At 41.4% G+C, this 18,836-nt stretch overlaps 1 protein-coding gene across 1 annotated transcript in view; it reads right to left on the bottom strand.

Moving 5' to 3' along the window:
* Positions 1–2,881: 2,881 nt before the first annotated feature.
* The window catches only part of LOC107566823 (NACHT, LRR and PYD domains-containing protein 12-like), a 127,818-nt gene continuing 111,863 nt past the window's right edge, over positions 2,882–18,836 (bottom strand). Inside the window, exons 9-10 of the mRNA XM_016252370.1 lie at positions 9,387–9,433; positions 2,882–3,792 (exon numbers count right to left, since the gene is read on the bottom strand). Coding sequence (XP_016107856.1) covers positions 3,236–3,792; positions 9,387–9,433 — 604 coding nt within the window. The 3' untranslated portion in view covers positions 2,882–3,235. The remainder of the gene's footprint in view (positions 3,793–9,386; positions 9,434–18,836) is intronic.

Below are 18,836 nucleotides of genomic sequence, written 5' to 3'. Positions count from 1 at the left end.
CAGAGCTCTGAAAAGATGTCACTTCCCATTGCCAACAATAGACGACATATTGCCAGATTTATCAAGAGCAAAAGTCTTCACTGTGTGTGAGACGTCAAAAACTGATTTTGGCATGTGACTCTGGATGAGGAATCAAGTTACATGACCACATTCGTCACACCGTATGGCAGGTACAGATGGCTGAGGATGCCAATGGGCATCGGTCCCACGCCAGAGGTGTTTCAGAGAAAACTCAATCAAGCTCTGGAAGGATTGCAGGGTATCTATATCATCGCCAATGACATCCTGATCACTGGAGAGGATGAAACTTAGAAAGAGCAAACCAGGACCATGACGACAAACTGAGAGCAGTGTTGAACAGATGTAGAGAAAAGAACATCAAACGAATGCAGAAAAGTTTCAACTGAGAAGAAACAAGGTTCCTTACATTGGACATTTACTTACTGCAGACGGGCTCAGAGTCGACCCTGAGAAGGCAAGAGCGGTCAGAGATATGCCACGCCCAACAGATGTCAAGGGCGTACAAAGATTCCTCGGCATGATAAACTATCTCTCAAAATTCTGTGATCACCTGTCAGATGGATGTGAGACACTGAGGCAGCTAACCCATAAAGACACAATCTGGGAATGGTCAGATGCACATGAGAGAGCATTCACACGGTTCAAAGATGCCATCACCAAAGCGCCAATACTAAAATATTACAACCTAGATGAACCACTGACACTTCAGTGTAACGTGTCTGAGGCGGACTTAGGAGCCGCTTTACTTCAGGAGGGGGCAACAATTGCGTATGGAAGCAGGGCACTAACTCAGATAGAAAGGGGTTATGCCCAGATAGAAAAGGAATGTTTGGCCATCATCTACGGTATGGAAAAATTCCATCAGTATACATATGGGCACAAAGTAACGGTTCACTCCGACCATAAACCACTAGAAAATATAGTTAGGAAACCACTGCTGAACACCCCAAAACGCCTGCAAAGAATGTTACTTAGACTGAAAAGATATGACATCGAAGTTAAGTACATCCCAGGGAAGGACATGTTACTAGCCGACACACTGCGCCGTTCATACTTACCTGAATATGCATCAGAGGGTTCAGTAGAAATGGCGATTGAAAGCATAAACATGGTCCAGCAGAGGAATATAGGTCCATATAGCAGAGGAAAGAATGCAGGCCATCAGAGAGGAAACAAGCAAAGACAGAAAATTACAGACATTGATCAAATTAATCCAGGAAGGGTGGCCAATGAACAAGAAAGACATGCAAAGTGACATTGCACATTACCATTCTTTTCAAGAGGAACTGAGCGTGCAGAGTGGAATTGTCTTCAGGGGGGAGAGAGTTGTAATACCAAACACACTCAGAGGTGACATAGTTCAGCGAATTCCTCGTCACATTTGGGCATAGAGGGATGCTTAAGCTTGGGGATGAATGAACAAATAAAGACATTCATAGAAAAGTGTGACATCTGCAGGGCAATGGATGAGAAACAGCAGAAGGAGACTTTGTGGCCTCATGAGCTTCCCAGCAACCCATGGTCTAAGGTAGGAACAGAAATGTTAATTTTAGACAAAAGAAATGACCTGATCACTGTTGATTATCTCTCTAATTTCTGGGAGCTTGACTATTTACCTGACACACAACCCACCACTGTCATTCACAAGCTGAAAGCCCACTTTGCAAGACACGGTATCCCGGATGTTATCTCAGATAACGGCCCGCAATACGCATCAGAAGAATTCAATAGGTTCAGTAGACAGTGGGAATTTAAACTCAAGACATCATCACCAGCCTACCCGCAGAGCAATGGGATGGCAGAAATGGCGTTAAAAACTGCAAAACAGCAAAAGGCAAAAGCTGATGGGAAGGATCTGTACCTAGCTATGCTTGACCATAGAAACACACCATCACAGGGGATCAAAGCAAGCCCAGCACAGCGGTTGATCAGTAGGAGAGCCAGAACACTGTTGCCAACGCATGATAGCCTGTTAAAACCAAAAATAGAACAAACACGACAGGAGCAGATGGAAAGCAGAAACCGTCAAGCTACATACCTTAAAACAAGGAGACCGAGTTCGTGTCCAGCCAGTGGAGCCTAATGGTACTTGGCGAAAAGGCACAGTTGTGAAACATGTGGACTACAGATCTTATGCCGTCCAGCTCGATTCCGGGAACATTCTAAGGAGGAATCTGAGACACCGGAACGACAGGGCCACAGGAGTGAAGAAATTACATATCAAACAGCCAACTGAGGAATTCAGAGTCAAAGTGACAGGCTTAAAATCAAGTAAAGACACTCCTGTGGTTACTACAACAAAGTCTGGAAGAAGAGTCATTAGACCTCATTACCTCAAAGACTACACACAGTAACCCATTAATGCTTGCCTTTATTACAGCCTCCAAAGTTTAGCTGGTATATTTTTTACCTTCAGTTATAGTGTGCATCTTGTAAGTCCCAACTATAGGAAAAAAGAACAAAAAAACAAAAAAAAGGGGGAAAAGCTGAACAGTAAAGATGGAACTCTATTTAGTGATGAGTTATTAACTGAAGAGGACCATTTATTTTGTTATATAAGTTTAAGTACAAGGAAGAAGTATTAGTTTCCATTCATTTGTAATTCAATTACAAATACAGATTCACTAAATGATGCGGACAGGAAAACTTTTATTCTATTTTAGGAGAAGTTTTAGACAATACAAAGTAGATGTGAATCTATACATAATGTTTTGAGTAGCATTGCAGGTTGTAATCTATTTGAAAAAAAAGAAAGAAAGAAAAAAGAAAAAGGATGTTGTAATGAGTGCTGTTGCAGTACGGACTGTATTCGGTGCCACACCGGTGGACTTCCTGGTTAAGAGTCTCAGTGTTTCTGACCGTGAGTTTTGCAGTATTCAATAAAGAGTACGCAACTATATCGGCTTAATCGTCCATCTATTTATGATAGAGAACAGAACACTCTGTGTTTCATTCTGCTGATCTCAGTAACACTTCATGATTAAATGACTCCAATTTACTTTTATTACATTTGATGATCAGTTTACAATATAAATATTAAAGCAAACATATTGTTTCTTTAAGATTCAGATCAGCATGCGTCTGATCTAGATTTAAAACTTCTGGATGACAATGAAAAACTAATTAAAAATGAATTAATAGAAATGTAATGATGTGAGATTTGATGAGTTTGTGTGCATGTGAACATCAGAAAGAGGATTTACAGAGAGTCTCTCTATCGTTTAATATCACACAGAGACACTGAAGAACCATAATCAACTCTAAACCCAGCACAGAGGGGTTCAGTGAATGTGGTGCTGAATGTGGGTAAGTGTGTGAGTGTGTGTAAGTGTGTGAGTGTGTGTGTGTCAGAGACGCTGTAGAAGGACAGAGAGCCGGCCGACACGTCCAGATACACTCCTGCTCTATTAGAGGATGAACGGACCACAGGTAAATCAGTTCTGTTATAATTGTGCCAGACAGTGAATCTGTTATCAGAGCAGTACAGATTCCAGGATTTGTCATTGAATCCAAACAAACAGTCACTCCCTCCTTTCCTGTTGACTCCTTTATATGACACTGATATAGCAGCATAATCTCCTCTCCATTCAGCCTCCCAGTAACAGCGTCCAGTCAGACTCTCAACACACAGAACCTGAGGAGCATCATCAAATATCTCCGGATGATCAGGATACGGCTGATCCTCAAACACACGTCTGATCTTCCTGTTCTCATCAGACAGAATGAGTTCAGTGTGTGCTGTGTTTGGATCCAGTGTGAGATCACAGGCATCTGAACACAAGAAGAGAGAAACATCAAGAACAACACAACAGTGAAGATGTCTGTGTATTTACAGCTTTGACTGTATTTGCAAAGTCCAAACTGTCCTCACTATTCACAGATGTCCTCACTATTCACACGTGTTCACTAATATAGTGAAAGCTGTGTTTCAGTGTTAAAGTGTAATGATAGCAGTCTTTCAGCAGCAGCGGCTCGGTTGGGTTCCCGCTGACAGACGCTGCTTTCAGACGATCCTGTGTGTGTTTGTGTGTCTGTGAAGAGCATCAATGCTTTCTATTTACAGTGTGTTTCTGCAGCACTGATCACTGTAGCCAATCACAGACATGTTTGTTGAGTGCGTGAACACAACGGCCAATCAGAGGCGTTTATTCAGAATCCGCTCAATACACCAGAGTTTGTTCAGTGTGAGCTCTGCACTCTCAAATCGTTTCTCTATAAATAAAATAGATACAGTAGTTTTTACTATGGTATTGAAATTGGTATGGAAAACTGAAGTTTTGGTAGTAATGATATCAGTAATGTTTCAATTAATGAATCTTTTGTTTAAGCTTTATATTCATATATCACATTAAAACAGCAATGATAAAAGTATTTACACAAGAAATATAAACATAATAATAACTATAAGAAATAAAATATAATTAATCAATTAGCAATTCTAAATAACTGAAGACTGAAAGAGAAAATTAAACTGGCAGTGAGATCAATTAATAATTAACAGTCCAGCTGTCAGAAAAACTATAATGAAATTATTTTTCAAATGTGTGATTTACTGAGGAAAGTAAAGCATGACAAATATAGATTAATAAAGTACCAGATAAATAAATAAATAAATAAAATTTTAAAAACGTGTGCCAACCAAATTAAATTATTTAAACAAATCAAAGTTATAACAGATTCGGCCACACACCGGGAGAAAGTAATAATGAACTATTTTCCAGTAAGCGGGGAGTGAACTTTTTCATTTATGCAAGGAAGGAGCACCATATTTTATAAAGTCAGAACTTTTTGTTTGTTATTTTGGTCTTGTTCTTCCTGAAGCCAACGATTCTCATTTAAGTTGTTATTTTTCTGTTGAATACCTTGCTCCATTTTTGTGAGCATTCAGTAAAATGATGAAAAGGGAGCTTGTTGTTTGTGGTGCTGTGACAGAGATCAGATGAGTGCTCTTTTAAATCCTTAATATTGTCATTTGAAACCATGCAATAAAATAAAGATGCAATAATATCAGCCATCTAGCCAGGAGAGACACAAAGCCATAAAACCTTCCTTGTAACCGAAAAAATGAACTGAAGTGAAGCAAACAGTGCTGTTATAGCCACAGCTTTTTAATTTTTCTGCTCCAGACGGATAGTTTTGATTGAAGCCACAGGCCTTGTCCACACTAATAGTCCACACTAATACACTTTTGTTTGAAACTGATGATTGAAGTAAGATGGCACCGCAGACGGCCACCTCAGTGCTTGGCTCTCCAGTGTTTGTACTGTTTTTGTTAATTTTTTTCCTGTTTTTTTGTTTCTCAAACATGATCAGTTTTGCCAGGGATGAACTGCTGTACATTCGCAAGAACACACCACAGAATCTTCTACCGGATTCCAATTATTCGGAACGTTTTGCTGAACGTTGTAGTTGGTGGAGCAGCGGCGCTGATCAAACGCTTATGGACGCGCAGACGGGGGAAGAGAGCCGGCGTGCTCGTGAAGCTAGACAGCGCAAATTTCTTCTGCTCTCCCGGACAAATAAGGATTTTTCACACTCTGCTGCTCTGTGTTTCACAGAAACCTGGCTGAATGACGCCATTCTGGACAACGCGCTACATCTGCCGGGCTTTCAGCTGTTTAGAGCGGATCGCGACGCAGAATCAACGGGGAAATCGCGCGGCGGTGGGATATGTTTTTACATCAACGAAAGGTGGTGTACAGATGTAACAGTGTTAAAGAAGATGTGCTGTCCCGATCTGGAAGCACTCTTCATAAACTGTAAACCGTTCTACTCGCCGCAGGAGTTTTGCTCGTTCATTCTTGTGAGTGTTTACATTCCTCCGCAAGCGCACATGAGCTCAGCTCATGAACTGCCAAAATACAGACAGCATGTTACATGTCCCACTAGAGACAGTAATATATTGGATCACTGTTACACCACAATTAAGGATGCATAACGCTCCGTCTCACGGGCAGCTTTGGGGCTCTCTGATCACTGTTTAGTTCATCTTATACCGACCTACAGGCAGAAACTGAAATCAGCTAAACCTGTATCAAGGACTGTACAAAGATGGACTAATGAAGCAGAGCAGGATTTACAAGCTTGTTTTGATCTCACTGATTGGAGTGTTTTTGAAGCTGCTGCCACCGATCTGGACGAGCTCACAGAGACTGTAACATTTTATATCAGTTTCTGTGAAGATATGTGCATTCCTACCAGGACTCACTTAACCTACAACAACCATGGTTCACTGCAAAACTCAGACAGCTCTGTCAGGCCAAAGATGCTCGCAGGAATGAGGACAGATTCTTGTTTAAACAGGCCAAATACACACTGGTAACGCTCCGTCTCACGGGCAGCTTTGGGGCTCTCTGATCACTGTTTAGTTCATCTTATACCGACCTACAGGCAGAAACTGAAATCAGCTAAACCTGTATCAAGGACTGTACAAAGATGGACTAATGAAGCAGAGCAGGATTTACAAGCTTGTTTTGATCTCACTGATTGGAGTGTTTTTGAAGCTGCTGCCACCGATCTGGACGAGCTCACAGAGACTGTAACATTTTATATCAGTTTCTGTGAAGATATGTGCATTCCTACCAGGACTCACTTAACCTACAACAACCATGGTTCACTGCAAAACTCAGACAGCTCTGTCAGGCCAAAGATGCTCGCAGGAATGAGGACAGATTCTTGTTTAAACAGGCCAAATACACACTGGAAAAGGAGATCAGAGTGGCAAAGAGGAATTATACTGGAAAGCTAAGGAACCAGTTATTTTCCAGTGATCCTGCTTCAGTGTTGAAAGGTCTGAAAGACATCACCAATTACAAGATACCATCCCCCCGCACTGTGGAAAATCAACAACTGGCAGACGATCTGAACGAGTTTTATTGCAGGTTTGAAAAAACCCCATTCACTCCTTCTGCAGCCCCCCCTCCAGCACTCCAGATCAGTGAAGATGATGTGCGTCAGGTCTTCAGAAAGAACAAGAAAAGAAAGGCATTAAGGCTCAGACTGTGTGACACCAGCCTGTCTGAAAACCTGTGCTGACCAGCTGGCCCCCCCATCTTCACACAGATCTTCAACAGATCACTGGAGCTGTGTGAAGTCCCCTCATGCTTCAAACGCTCCACCATCATCCCCGTCCCAAAGAAAACCTACATTGCTGGACTTAATGACTACTGACCCTAGGCTCTAACATCTGTGGCCATGAAATAATTTGAACAACTGGTTTTGGCTTATCTGAAGGACATCACTGTACCCTTACTGGACCCCATGCAGTTTGCCTACAGAGCAAACAGGTCTGTGGATGATACAGTCAACACGGGGCTGCATTACATCCTGCAACATCTAGACAGACCAGGACTTATGTGAGGATCCTGTTTGTGGACTTCAGCTCGGCTTTTAACACTATCATCCCAAACCTCCTCCTGCCCAAATTAACTCAGCTCTCAGTGCCCACCTCCATATGTCAGTGGATCACCAGCTTCCTGACAGACAGGCAGCAGCTAGAAAAGCTAGGAAAATTCTTATCCAGCACCCGTACGATCAGCACTGGCACCCCCCAGGGTTGCGTCCTTTCTCCACTGCTCTTCTCCCTCTACACAAATGACTGCACTCCAAAGGACTCCTCTCTGTCAAGCTCCTGAAGTTTGCAGACGACACCACACTCATCGGCCTCATTCAGGATGGTGACGAGTCTACTTACACTGGTTTTGGCTTATCTGAAGGACATCACTGTACCCTTACTGGACCCCATGCAGTTTGCCTACAGAGCAAACAGGTCTGTGGATGATACAGTCAACACGGGGCTGCATTACATCCTGCAACATCTAGACAGACCAGGACTTATGTGAGGATCCTGTTTGTGGACTTCAGCTCGGCTTTTAACACTATCATCCCAAACCTCCTCCTGCCCAAATTAACTCAGCTCTCAGTGCCCACCTCCATATGTCAGTGGATCACCAGCTTCCTGACAGACAGGCAGCAGCTAGAAAAGCTAGGAAAATTCTTATCCAGCACCCGTACGATCAGCACTGGCACCCCCCAGGGTTGCGTCCTTTCTCCACTGCTCTTCTCCCTCTACACAAATGACTGCACTCCAAAGGACTCCTCTCTGTCAAGCTCCTGAAGTTTGCAGACGACACCACACTCATCGGCCTCATTCAGGATGGTGACGAGTCTACTTACAGACAGGATGTTAAAGAGCTGGCTGTCTGGTGCAGTCTTAACAACCATGTCAATCACAAGTACAGTATAGAGTACCTCAAGGCTCAGTACCAGGACCGTTACTTTTCACGCTTTACATGTTACCCTTGGGAGATATCATCAGAAAGCACGGTGTTAGCCTTCACTGTTATGCTGATGATACTCAGCTCTATATTTTTTCGCTGCCCGGCGAAACGTACCAATTTGAAAAAGTAATGGAATGCATATATCTAAATTACGACCTATGCTCTCAGTATTTGAAAGAGCTCTTATTGCATAATAGTCCTCCACGTCCGCGGTGTTCTCAAAACTCTGGCCATTTGATAATACCTAGAATATCAAAATCAACTGCCGGCGGTAGATCCTTTTCCTATTTAGCGCCCAAACTCTGGAATAATCTACCTAACATTGTTTGGGAGGCAGACACACTCTATAAGTTTAAATCTAGGTTAAAGACCCATCTCTTTAACCTGGCTTACACATAACACACTAACACATTTCTGATATCCAAATCCATTAAAGGATTGTTGGGCTGCATTAATTAGGTCAACCGGAACCGCAAACACTTCCCATAACCCCTGATGTACATGTTACATCATTAGAAGAATGACATCTACGCTAATATTAGTTTGTTTCTTTCTTATTCCGAGGTCACCGTAGCAGCCAGATCCAGTCTGTATCCAGATCAGACGGTCACTGCAGTCACCCGGATCCAGTACGCATCCAGCCCAGATGGTGGATCAGCACCTAGTGACGACCACTACAGCCCTGAATGTCAGCTGAGTTCAGGTTTTTTTTCTCCATTCTGTCACCGATGGCGTTTTGGTTTCTTGCCGCTGTCGCCTCTGGCTTGCTTAGTTGGGGACACTTATTTTCCAGCGATTTCGTAGACATGATTGCACAGATACTATTTAAACTGAACTGAGCTGGATGATGACATCACTGAATTCAATGATGAACTGCCTTTGACTGAAAATTTAGTGTTTACTACTGTCCTTTTGCATTATTGGCAAACTATTGTTCTATATAATACTGTAAAGCTGCTTTGTCACATTCTGAATTGTTAAAAGCTCTATATAAATAAAGATGACTTGACTTGTGAGTGTGAATGTGTTTGTGTGTGAGAGTGTGAGTGTGAGTGTGTTTGTGTGAGAGTGTGTTTGTAGACCTACACTTTCGTGGTCCTGCTGTCATCCTGATCTCTCCTCCATGATCCACACTATAAACACACAAACACACATTCACTAGTTCACACTCACAAATAATCCGACTGAGCATATTTGGCGTGCTGTCCAAGGGGAGGCTCCGAGATCAGAATACAGCCAGATAACTCCCCAATATCCCATGCTGGGACAGGAATAGTTAGAGCTGATCAGGGTCTGATGGGCTTTTTAACATGAAATCGATTGGATCTTATAAAGCTTTTGAAAACATCTGATAAGCATCGACAGAGGGCTTGGATCTGCTGCTGAGAGAGGCCCTTTTGAGCCGCTGTGGTTGCTGCCTGATGAGAAAAGAATGGCTAGAAAAATTGTCTGCTGGTTTGCCTGATTGAACGAGAACCAATTTGAGGTGATTTTGGAATTTAAAATGAGTGACAGGGTGGTTAGAGTCGCCTAAAAGAGGGTTGAAAAGGGATTTAGCCTGGAAGTTCCTGAATTGGAGAAAAGAGAGTCTGATACGGTTGAATTGGAGAAGGGAGGTTAAAAATGTAGATATAGTGGCCTCGTTTTGCTTGATCTGTCTTACTTTGTTTGATGAAATAAGAGATGGTCTCACTATCAAGGATATATCAGTCAGATATTGTAGGATGGACTTTAGGATTACAATGGGAGGTTATGGCGAGTTCTGAGCATCTTAAAAAGCTGAAAAATGGCAAGATAAACATGGCATTGAGTGTACGGGCGGTATTAACAGAGTGGTAGCTTGTGCGGAGACTATGGATGCATTTATAAGAATGTGGAGAGTAACGTCTGGCGTCCCGGCGAGATGGTTGGGAACATTGAATTCCTTTGATCAGGAGGGAGGTTTAAGAATTAGTTATTTAAAGAGAGGGAGTGTCGTAAATTACTTTGTGAAAAAACTGGATGATGGACCCGACCTAAAGGCCTTTAACACTGTTAATGTAGGAGATAAAGGACGTGATAGAGAGGAGGGAGAAATCAGGAAAAAGCAGCTTAAACAAGAGGTGGAATGCTTAAAAACATTTCCATGCTGTGAGGAAAGATTGGAGGATTCTAGGAGAAACTGCTTGGAGAAAAGTGTCAAGAGATGCATCAAGGAGAGATTTTAATGGATGTGTTATGGCTCTTTTCCACTGAGCGGTACGAATCAGTACAGTACAATACAGCAGGATTCGGGACTGTAAACCCTTATCCGGCTGCAGTACCCTTACTTGATAGGTGCGGTATGTGCCGGAAATGTAACGATCAACGTCATTCTTGTGAGAAGAAGCACGACATTGTGTTTGTGCTCTCTGATATAAAAAAGCTCAACCAGTGGTGTAGCGAGTCAGCCCCGGGCCCTTACGCAAAAACATCTGTACGGCCCCCAAACATTACAGGTTAATGTGGGCTCCAGCGCTCCTTATTGTTGTTTTTTCTGAAGTAAAAACATTACGGGACTATTCACACGCTGTTTTATTGACTGTATAAATGCTTGGAAATAATATTTAACGTTTTCAAGTCAATTCATTTGTAGCGCGCCAGCCACCCAATAACCGCAATAAGCCTGTTTTGTTACTTTTAATATAACACAAATCGCAAATCACAAATCGCAAACCTTTTTTTTGGAGCAAATTTATTCACACAATGTAACACGACTTTAAATCTTGCAATTTTGACTTTATTCTAAAAAATATTATGGCACTAAAACGCTGTCATATTTACTAAATTACTTGATGCAAACACACTCTTGGCACATCGGCCCAAAACACAAAAACAGTGGCGCCTGCAGCTGTACGACGATGTGATGATTGAATCCTCATGGTCGTTTATGCTGCTATTCGTGCATATAAAGCTAAAGCCCTGTACAAAACAACACCAAAAAAAGACATTCTAATCTTACTGATTAACGATCGACTAATGAGCTTCGTTTGACGGTCAGGAATATAAAAATGAACAAAATGCTGTCAATCTACAATTCTCCAGCGTATTTACTATGCTGCGCGCAACTTCAGGTAACTCAAAAACTTGCGTAAACGAGCTGAGACCAGACGTGAGATTTGATCGTAGCCACCGCTCACGTCCATATTGATAAATTCCAAGTTTTGCGTTGAAACGACCGTACGCTCAATTTTCTGTCGTACGTTCGTTTCGTAAATGAGGCCCACTGTGTGCACCATGAGCGCTCCTGAGAAACGTTTGCCCTGCTATTATTTCAGCAATTATGTCACCCGTATTTCTCTCATGACCCTAATTATGAATTAATCATTATTCTGAGTCAGTTCTTTCACTGAACTTAACATATTTGTAAAATGGTCTGAATCAATTTGGCATGCGTTCGGACAGTTCTCTCACTGAATCATATGAAGCTTTCTTCCATCAGTAAAATAAACAGCATCGAGATACTTAAGAACACAGATAATAAATAGCGCTGGATGAAGTATATAACGCAGTAAAAACACATTGTAAATGGAAACCTTTGACGCTCTCCAGAGAGCAAACACAAATACGCACTGGATAGTTCACCAGATCTATTTCGTCAATATGTTAGTATTGCAGCTTCATCTGAGGGAGCTCTTGCTGTCTTTAGCACATCCGTAAAACAGGGCCAGAAGGGGATTGTTATATTTGTGGGTCCTTGGCATCAAACAGTTTGAAAAACTACTGATCTGTGGATCATAGGCATAGAATATATTCAGGGAAAGTGGGGAACGTGTCCCCCCCCCACTTTTAATAAAACGGAAATTTGTCCCCCACACTTTTTCGGGCAACTGTGTTTACATAGAGGTTTTCAGGGGCAACTGTCAATACATCTAGATTTAAATTCCAAGAGAAAAGATTGTCTATACATGACCTGGCTTTTTATTCGTATCCAAAATAAGGTAATGTGAACATTACGGAGCTCTAAACACTCTCAAGCAGTGTATGTTTCATTCATACTTGAAGACGGAGGGCGCTCTAGCGCAGAAAGTCCAAGATGGACTCATATAAGTAACAACTTATGACGTACCAGGAAATCCCTAATATGGACAAAGGCATCCAGTTATCGCTGAATAAAAAATGTGAAGAAGATACACGCACGATTGTGACAATATGGTTTATGTGTGTTTTTCCAAGTCATCTCCAGGTAATAAACAAAGTATCTGAATAAAGCATTTATTACAGTAGCCTATAGAAACTATAAAATATATTTTCTGCCTTATTCTGTGATCAAAATAAGAAAAAAAAGTGTAGTATATGAACAAATCATAAAATTGGCATTAGGAAAATATAGGGAAAAAATACTACAGAATACAAATGATTGGTTATTGTCCAGCAGTTTGATTTCTAAACCAATTAAAAGTAAGAAAAATAAATAAAACCTCTTAATTAGACCAAAAAAAAAAAGGTATTACATTTGACATTTCTGTCCCTCTCACTTCTGAAATGATGGCTATGCCCCTGCTGTGGACAATGCATTCAGTCTTTCTCACACACAAGACATTTACACGCAAGCAACTAAAATAATTTCGGGAAAGCAACTCATACACGAGTAATTCAAATTCACACACTCTCTCTTCAATCACTGCATAGCAACTACTACAAATAACTGAAACAAAAGGCTACTTATTGAAAGGTAACTTTGACTAAATTAAGCTGTCGTGAATAAGCGGCCATTCACACCGACAGTAGGCTATTTAATTTTTTTTTTTCAATCGTAAATATCCACTTCATCAGGGCTGTTTTGTTCTCTGTAATTGTTTTCCTCTTCGTTATTTTGTTATCATTCACAACTTCTGACATTCGAAATGGAAATAACTGCATTCTGTACCGTACTGTACTGAACTGTACCACTCAGTGGAAATGAGCCATTAGTTCTGAATAATGAGGAACTGGTGTTGGGGATAGATCTGCCTCTGGAGCCAGCAGCCTGAATTTTGAGATTGATATTGTTGCAGACCTTCCGGCCGGCCGAGTAGGAAATTGTTCTTCTCCTGATACCCGAATCCGGGAGGTCTGCATTGGTGGTTGCAAAACGTGGTACGTAGCTGGTGGATTTAATTTGTGTTGTTTCTGGGCAAGCGGGAATAGCTGGATTAATTTGAGGGCAGGATGTGTTGGAATGAGCCACAGACCTGCAAATTGCACATGATGTATTTCAGCAGCCTAAAAACACTCTACTATGGAGATCTGGGTCGAATGCAGCCCAATAAGGGCACTTATTCCACTGGGCTCCCTGTACCACACATTTTACTGAAAATAATTTGTGATACATGTAAAAATGCCTCCTCCATCTATGAGGAAATGCCAAGAAAATAAGGTCAGCTTAATGGCTAAACGCAATTGCGAACTCTGAAAAAGAATGAATGCGTGAAGAAATGGGCACTGGATTTTTTTAGCATCACTGAAAAATCTCCGCAATCTATTTGGCGATTTGATTTGGCTGGAGGGATAAGAGAAAGAAGGGATGATAAATCGATTTCCGCAACTGTGAGAATCTGTGCCTGATCATGTGAAGTGACGGTGTTTGGTGGGGCAGGTAGAGCAGCTGCAGTACATAGAGTAAACTGAGATTTGGATTGAAGAACATAATTGGGAGGGAGAGAAACCAGGGGCCTTGTGTATAAAACTTTCAGTAGATTTCATCCTAAAACTGTACGTACGCCCAAACATTTTTCAGAATTATAAAACCATGCGTACGCCAGAACCTGTGCAAAAATCCTTTTATAAATCCCTGTCAGTGGAAGATGCGTCTCCTCCCCAAAATCACCATATATGGAGCTTACCATGCCTAGTTTTACTATGCATAACCTCATCTGCATATCATTTCCATGCATATTCCCATCCATGTGACACCATGTTTAACACCATCAAAGGTACAAGACGTTAGGAAAAAATGACATGCGGACTAAAAATGCCATTTGTACGGTACATTACATTGCTAAAAATCAATCACTGTCTTTGTTTTTTTAAAATAAATATATTGAAATGAATTTTTAAAAAATTGTATAAAATATTTCTCTGAGAATCTTTTTAGAATAGAGTGGATCTCTTTCTTTTCCACTGGCCAAAGCAGTATATAATTGTTTTAAACAAATCAAATGTTTTAGGATATTTAACATATGTTTTAGGATATTTAAATAGGCTATAGCTGAATCAGAAATATGGTGTGTGTAAATAAGTGTAAATAATTGTCTGGCGCGGCGAAAATATTATAAAAATGAAACATGCAAATCTTACCATTTGCTTCAGATTCTATCCTTCAATCACAATGCTATTTTCATAATGTTCTGAAGATCGCAGAAGAAGTCTGCCTAATATAATCAGACCTAATTAAACCTGCCAATGGACCGTTCGACCACCGAATCCAGCAGTGTCTGCCACAATATCAAAGTAAGTGCACATCGTTGATGTTCTTGCTAAAAATATTTCCTCTGAACATGAGCTCTGCAGTTTAAAGAAACATTAATGGTTGCCTAGCACTCCTCGCTGTCATTAAAACAGCATGCAACAAGAAAAGTGAGCAAAAGACAGCACATCCTCAACAGATATGTCTAAATATCTAAATGTATATAAGTTTTGTTTAACTTTTGAATAATGACTATGTAATGTCAATGCTTAACTCCATTAATGAGCAGAATATTTAATCTAAATCTGTTTTAAAAGGAAAAGAGAGTCTGAAATCATTACTTCGCTATTATGCCAGTAAAAGAGTGCATACGCATGGTCTAGAGTAGGCGTACGGTGCGAACATATTTATGCCAAGTTTATTTTTTATAAATCCCATTATGCAGAAAATTGTGTACGCACATTTCTATGCCTGTTTTGTGCATACGCAACGTTTATACATGAGGCCCCAGGGCCGCAACTGTTTGTGGAGGCAGTGACATGCATGGATCGGCTCCTGGTGGTTGGGGAGGAACGCAGAGAGAGGTGGAAGAAGGGAACAGAGCAGGAGCATAGGCTTGTGCCACTGGCGGAGACAGCCTCACGTCAGCTTCTATCGTAGGAGCTGCAGGCCACGGAAAGGTGTAGTGAGAGAGTGTTGAGGTATACAAATTTTTGGATCTGCTGGCTCGGCTCTGATGACCGTTTTGGAGGGGTTAGCTGGCTGTAAAAAGACTTACAAAGTGTAAAGCTGCACTTTGTTCATTATCGGGGAAAACTGTACATCTGCATTAATCCGCGCTTGTTTCAGCCCCAAAACTGTCCACTTTTTGATTGGAGGGATGGTTGGTGTGGCCGAGACAAAAGAGGACGCTGGGGAGTGAGTCAGATGTCTTTCTGGTGGGGGTGAGCAAAGTCCTTGGCGTCTTGGCATGCGAGCGGCTGAACGTATAAGCCAACGTCTGCGTGCTGAAGCTTGGGTCTCATCGACTGAACCTGGTGGGGAAGCAGTAGCTTTGGGGCCAGTAGGTTGTAATGGGGAATCCAACTTGTTATCAGAAGGGAAAAGTTGGATTTCGGACATTGTAGCGATCGGGCGAAAGCTGTCACGGGACCGTGGCTGTATGACTTTATTCTTCTGTGAATGAAGAATGTTGGCAACCAAACAGCTGACTTCATTTACTTCCATTATATTTTTGTTAGGGCTGTCAAATCAATTAATCATGATTACTCACATCCAAAATAAAAGTTTGTGTTTACATGACATGTATGTACTGTATATATTTATATGTACATATAAATACACACACATACATGTATATATTTAAGAAATATTTACATATATATATATATATATATATATATATATATATATATTCATATATATATATGAATTTCCGTGTTAATTGAATCAATTATCAGAATGAATTAGCTCCACCTGTGCTAAAAATTGGTTATCTGAACATACTCCTCCCAAACTTTGTTTAACATTTAATGTAGATCTGCATCATTCACATATTCATTCAGTATTTTAGTATTAGTGTTTGACATACTTGAGTATCTGCAGTTTATATTTTGGATCCTCCAGTTTGTGGTTGAGCAGCTGGACTCCTGATTGTCCTGGGTGATTGTAGCTCAGATCCAGCTCTCTCAGGTGTGAGGGGTTTGAACTCAGAGCTGAAGACAAATAACCACAGCCTTCCTCTGTCACCATACAGCCAGACAACCTACAGAGACACAGTCAGGTCAACTAAAAGACACACACAGACAGTTAATATACAGAGACAAATACAGACAGATTATCTACAGACACACACAGATCAACAACAGACACACACAGAGAGATCATCTACAGACACACACAGATCAACTACAGACACACACAGTCAGATCATCTACAGACAAACAAAGATCATCTACAGACACACAGTCAGATCATCTACAGACACACAGGCAAATCAACTACAAACGTACACAGTCAGGTCATCTAAAGACACACACAGACAGATCAACTACAGACACACACACGGTCAGATCATCTACAGACACACACGGTCAGATCAACTACAGACACATACGGTCAGATCAACTACAGACACACACAGTCAGACCAACTACAGACACACACAGACAGATCTTCAACAGACACACACACAGATAAACTACAAACACACACAGTCAGATCAACTATGTACACACACAGTCAGATCAACTAAAGACACACAGACAGATCATCAACAGACAAACACAGATCAACTACAGACACACACACGGTCAGATCATCTACAGACACACACGGTCAGATCATCAACAGACACACACAGATCAACTACATACACATACAGTCAGATTATCTACAGACACACACACAGATAAACTACAAACACACACAGTCAGATCAACTATGGACACACACAGTCAGATCAACTAAAGACACACAGACAGATCATCAACAGACACACACAGATCAACTACAGACACACACAGTCAGATCAACTACAGACACACACACACAGACAGATCATCAACAGACACACACAGATCAACTACATACACACACAGTCAGATTATCTACAGACACACACAGGCAAATCAACTACAAACGTGCACAGTCAGGTCACCTAAAGACACACACAGACAGATCAACTACAGACACACACGGTCAGATCATCAACAGACAAACACAGATCAACTACAGACACACACACGGTCAGATCATCTACAGACACATACGGACAGATCAACTACAGACACACACGGTCAGATCATCAACAGACACACACAGATCAACTACAGACACACACACGGTCAGATCATCTACAGACACATACGGACAGATCAACTACAGACACACACGGTCAGATCATCAACAGACACACACAGATCAACTACATACACACACAGTCAGATTATCTACAGACACACACAGGCAAATCAACTACAGGCACACACAGTCAGATCATCTAGACACACACAGACAGATCAAATACAAACGTACACAGTCAAGTCATTTACAGACACACACAGACAGATCAACTACAGACACACACAGTCAGATCATCTACAGACACACACAGGCAAATCAACTACAGGCACACACAGTCAGATCATCTAGACACACACAGACAGATCAAATACAAACGTACACAGTCAAGTCATTTACAGACACACACAGACAGATCAACTACAGACACACACAGTCAGATCATCTACAGACACACACGGTCGGATCATCTACAGACACACACGGTCAGATCAACTAAAGACACACATGGTCAGATCATCAACAGACACACACGGTCAGATCATCAACAGACACACACAGATCAACTACAGACACACACAGTCAGATCATCTAAACACACACAGACAGATCATCTACAGACAAACACAGATCCACTAAAGACACACACAGATCATCGACACTCACAGTAAGACCATCTACATACATACAGAGTCAGATCATCTACAGACACACACAGACAGATCAACTACAGGCACACACAGACAGATCAACTAAAGACACACACATTCAGACCATCTACAGACACAAAGTCAGATCAATTACAGACAAACAGACACATAATCTACAGACACACACAGTCAGATCATCTACAGACATACACAGTCAGATCATCTACAGACATACACAGTCAGATCATCTACAGACACAGACAGACAGATCAACTACAGGCACACACATTCATATCATCCACAGACACACACAGATCAACTACACACACACACACACACACAGTCAGATCATCCAGACAGATCAACTACGGACAAACACATTCAGATCATCCACAGACACACACATTCAGATCATCCACAGACACAGAGTCAGATCAACTACAGACAAACACATCAACTACAGACACAGTCAGATCATCTACAGATACACACAGTCAGATCATCTACATACAGACACACACAGACAGATCATCTACAGACACACACAGTCAGATCATCTACAGACGTACACAGTCAGATCATCTACTGACACACAGTCGGATCATATACAGACGTACACAGTCAGATCACCTACAGACGTACACAGTCAGATCACATACAGACGTACAGTCAGATCAT

Source organism: Sinocyclocheilus grahami, unplaced genomic scaffold (genome assembly GCF_001515645.1).
Source record: "Sinocyclocheilus grahami isolate Dianchi unplaced genomic scaffold, SAMN03320097.WGS_v1.1 scaffold1102.1, whole genome shotgun sequence".
Lineage (NCBI taxonomy): Eukaryota > Metazoa > Chordata > Actinopteri > Cypriniformes > Cyprinidae > Sinocyclocheilus > Sinocyclocheilus grahami.
Note: the sequence above shows the minus strand (reverse complement) of the source record. Positions and strands in the feature narration are given on the sequence as shown.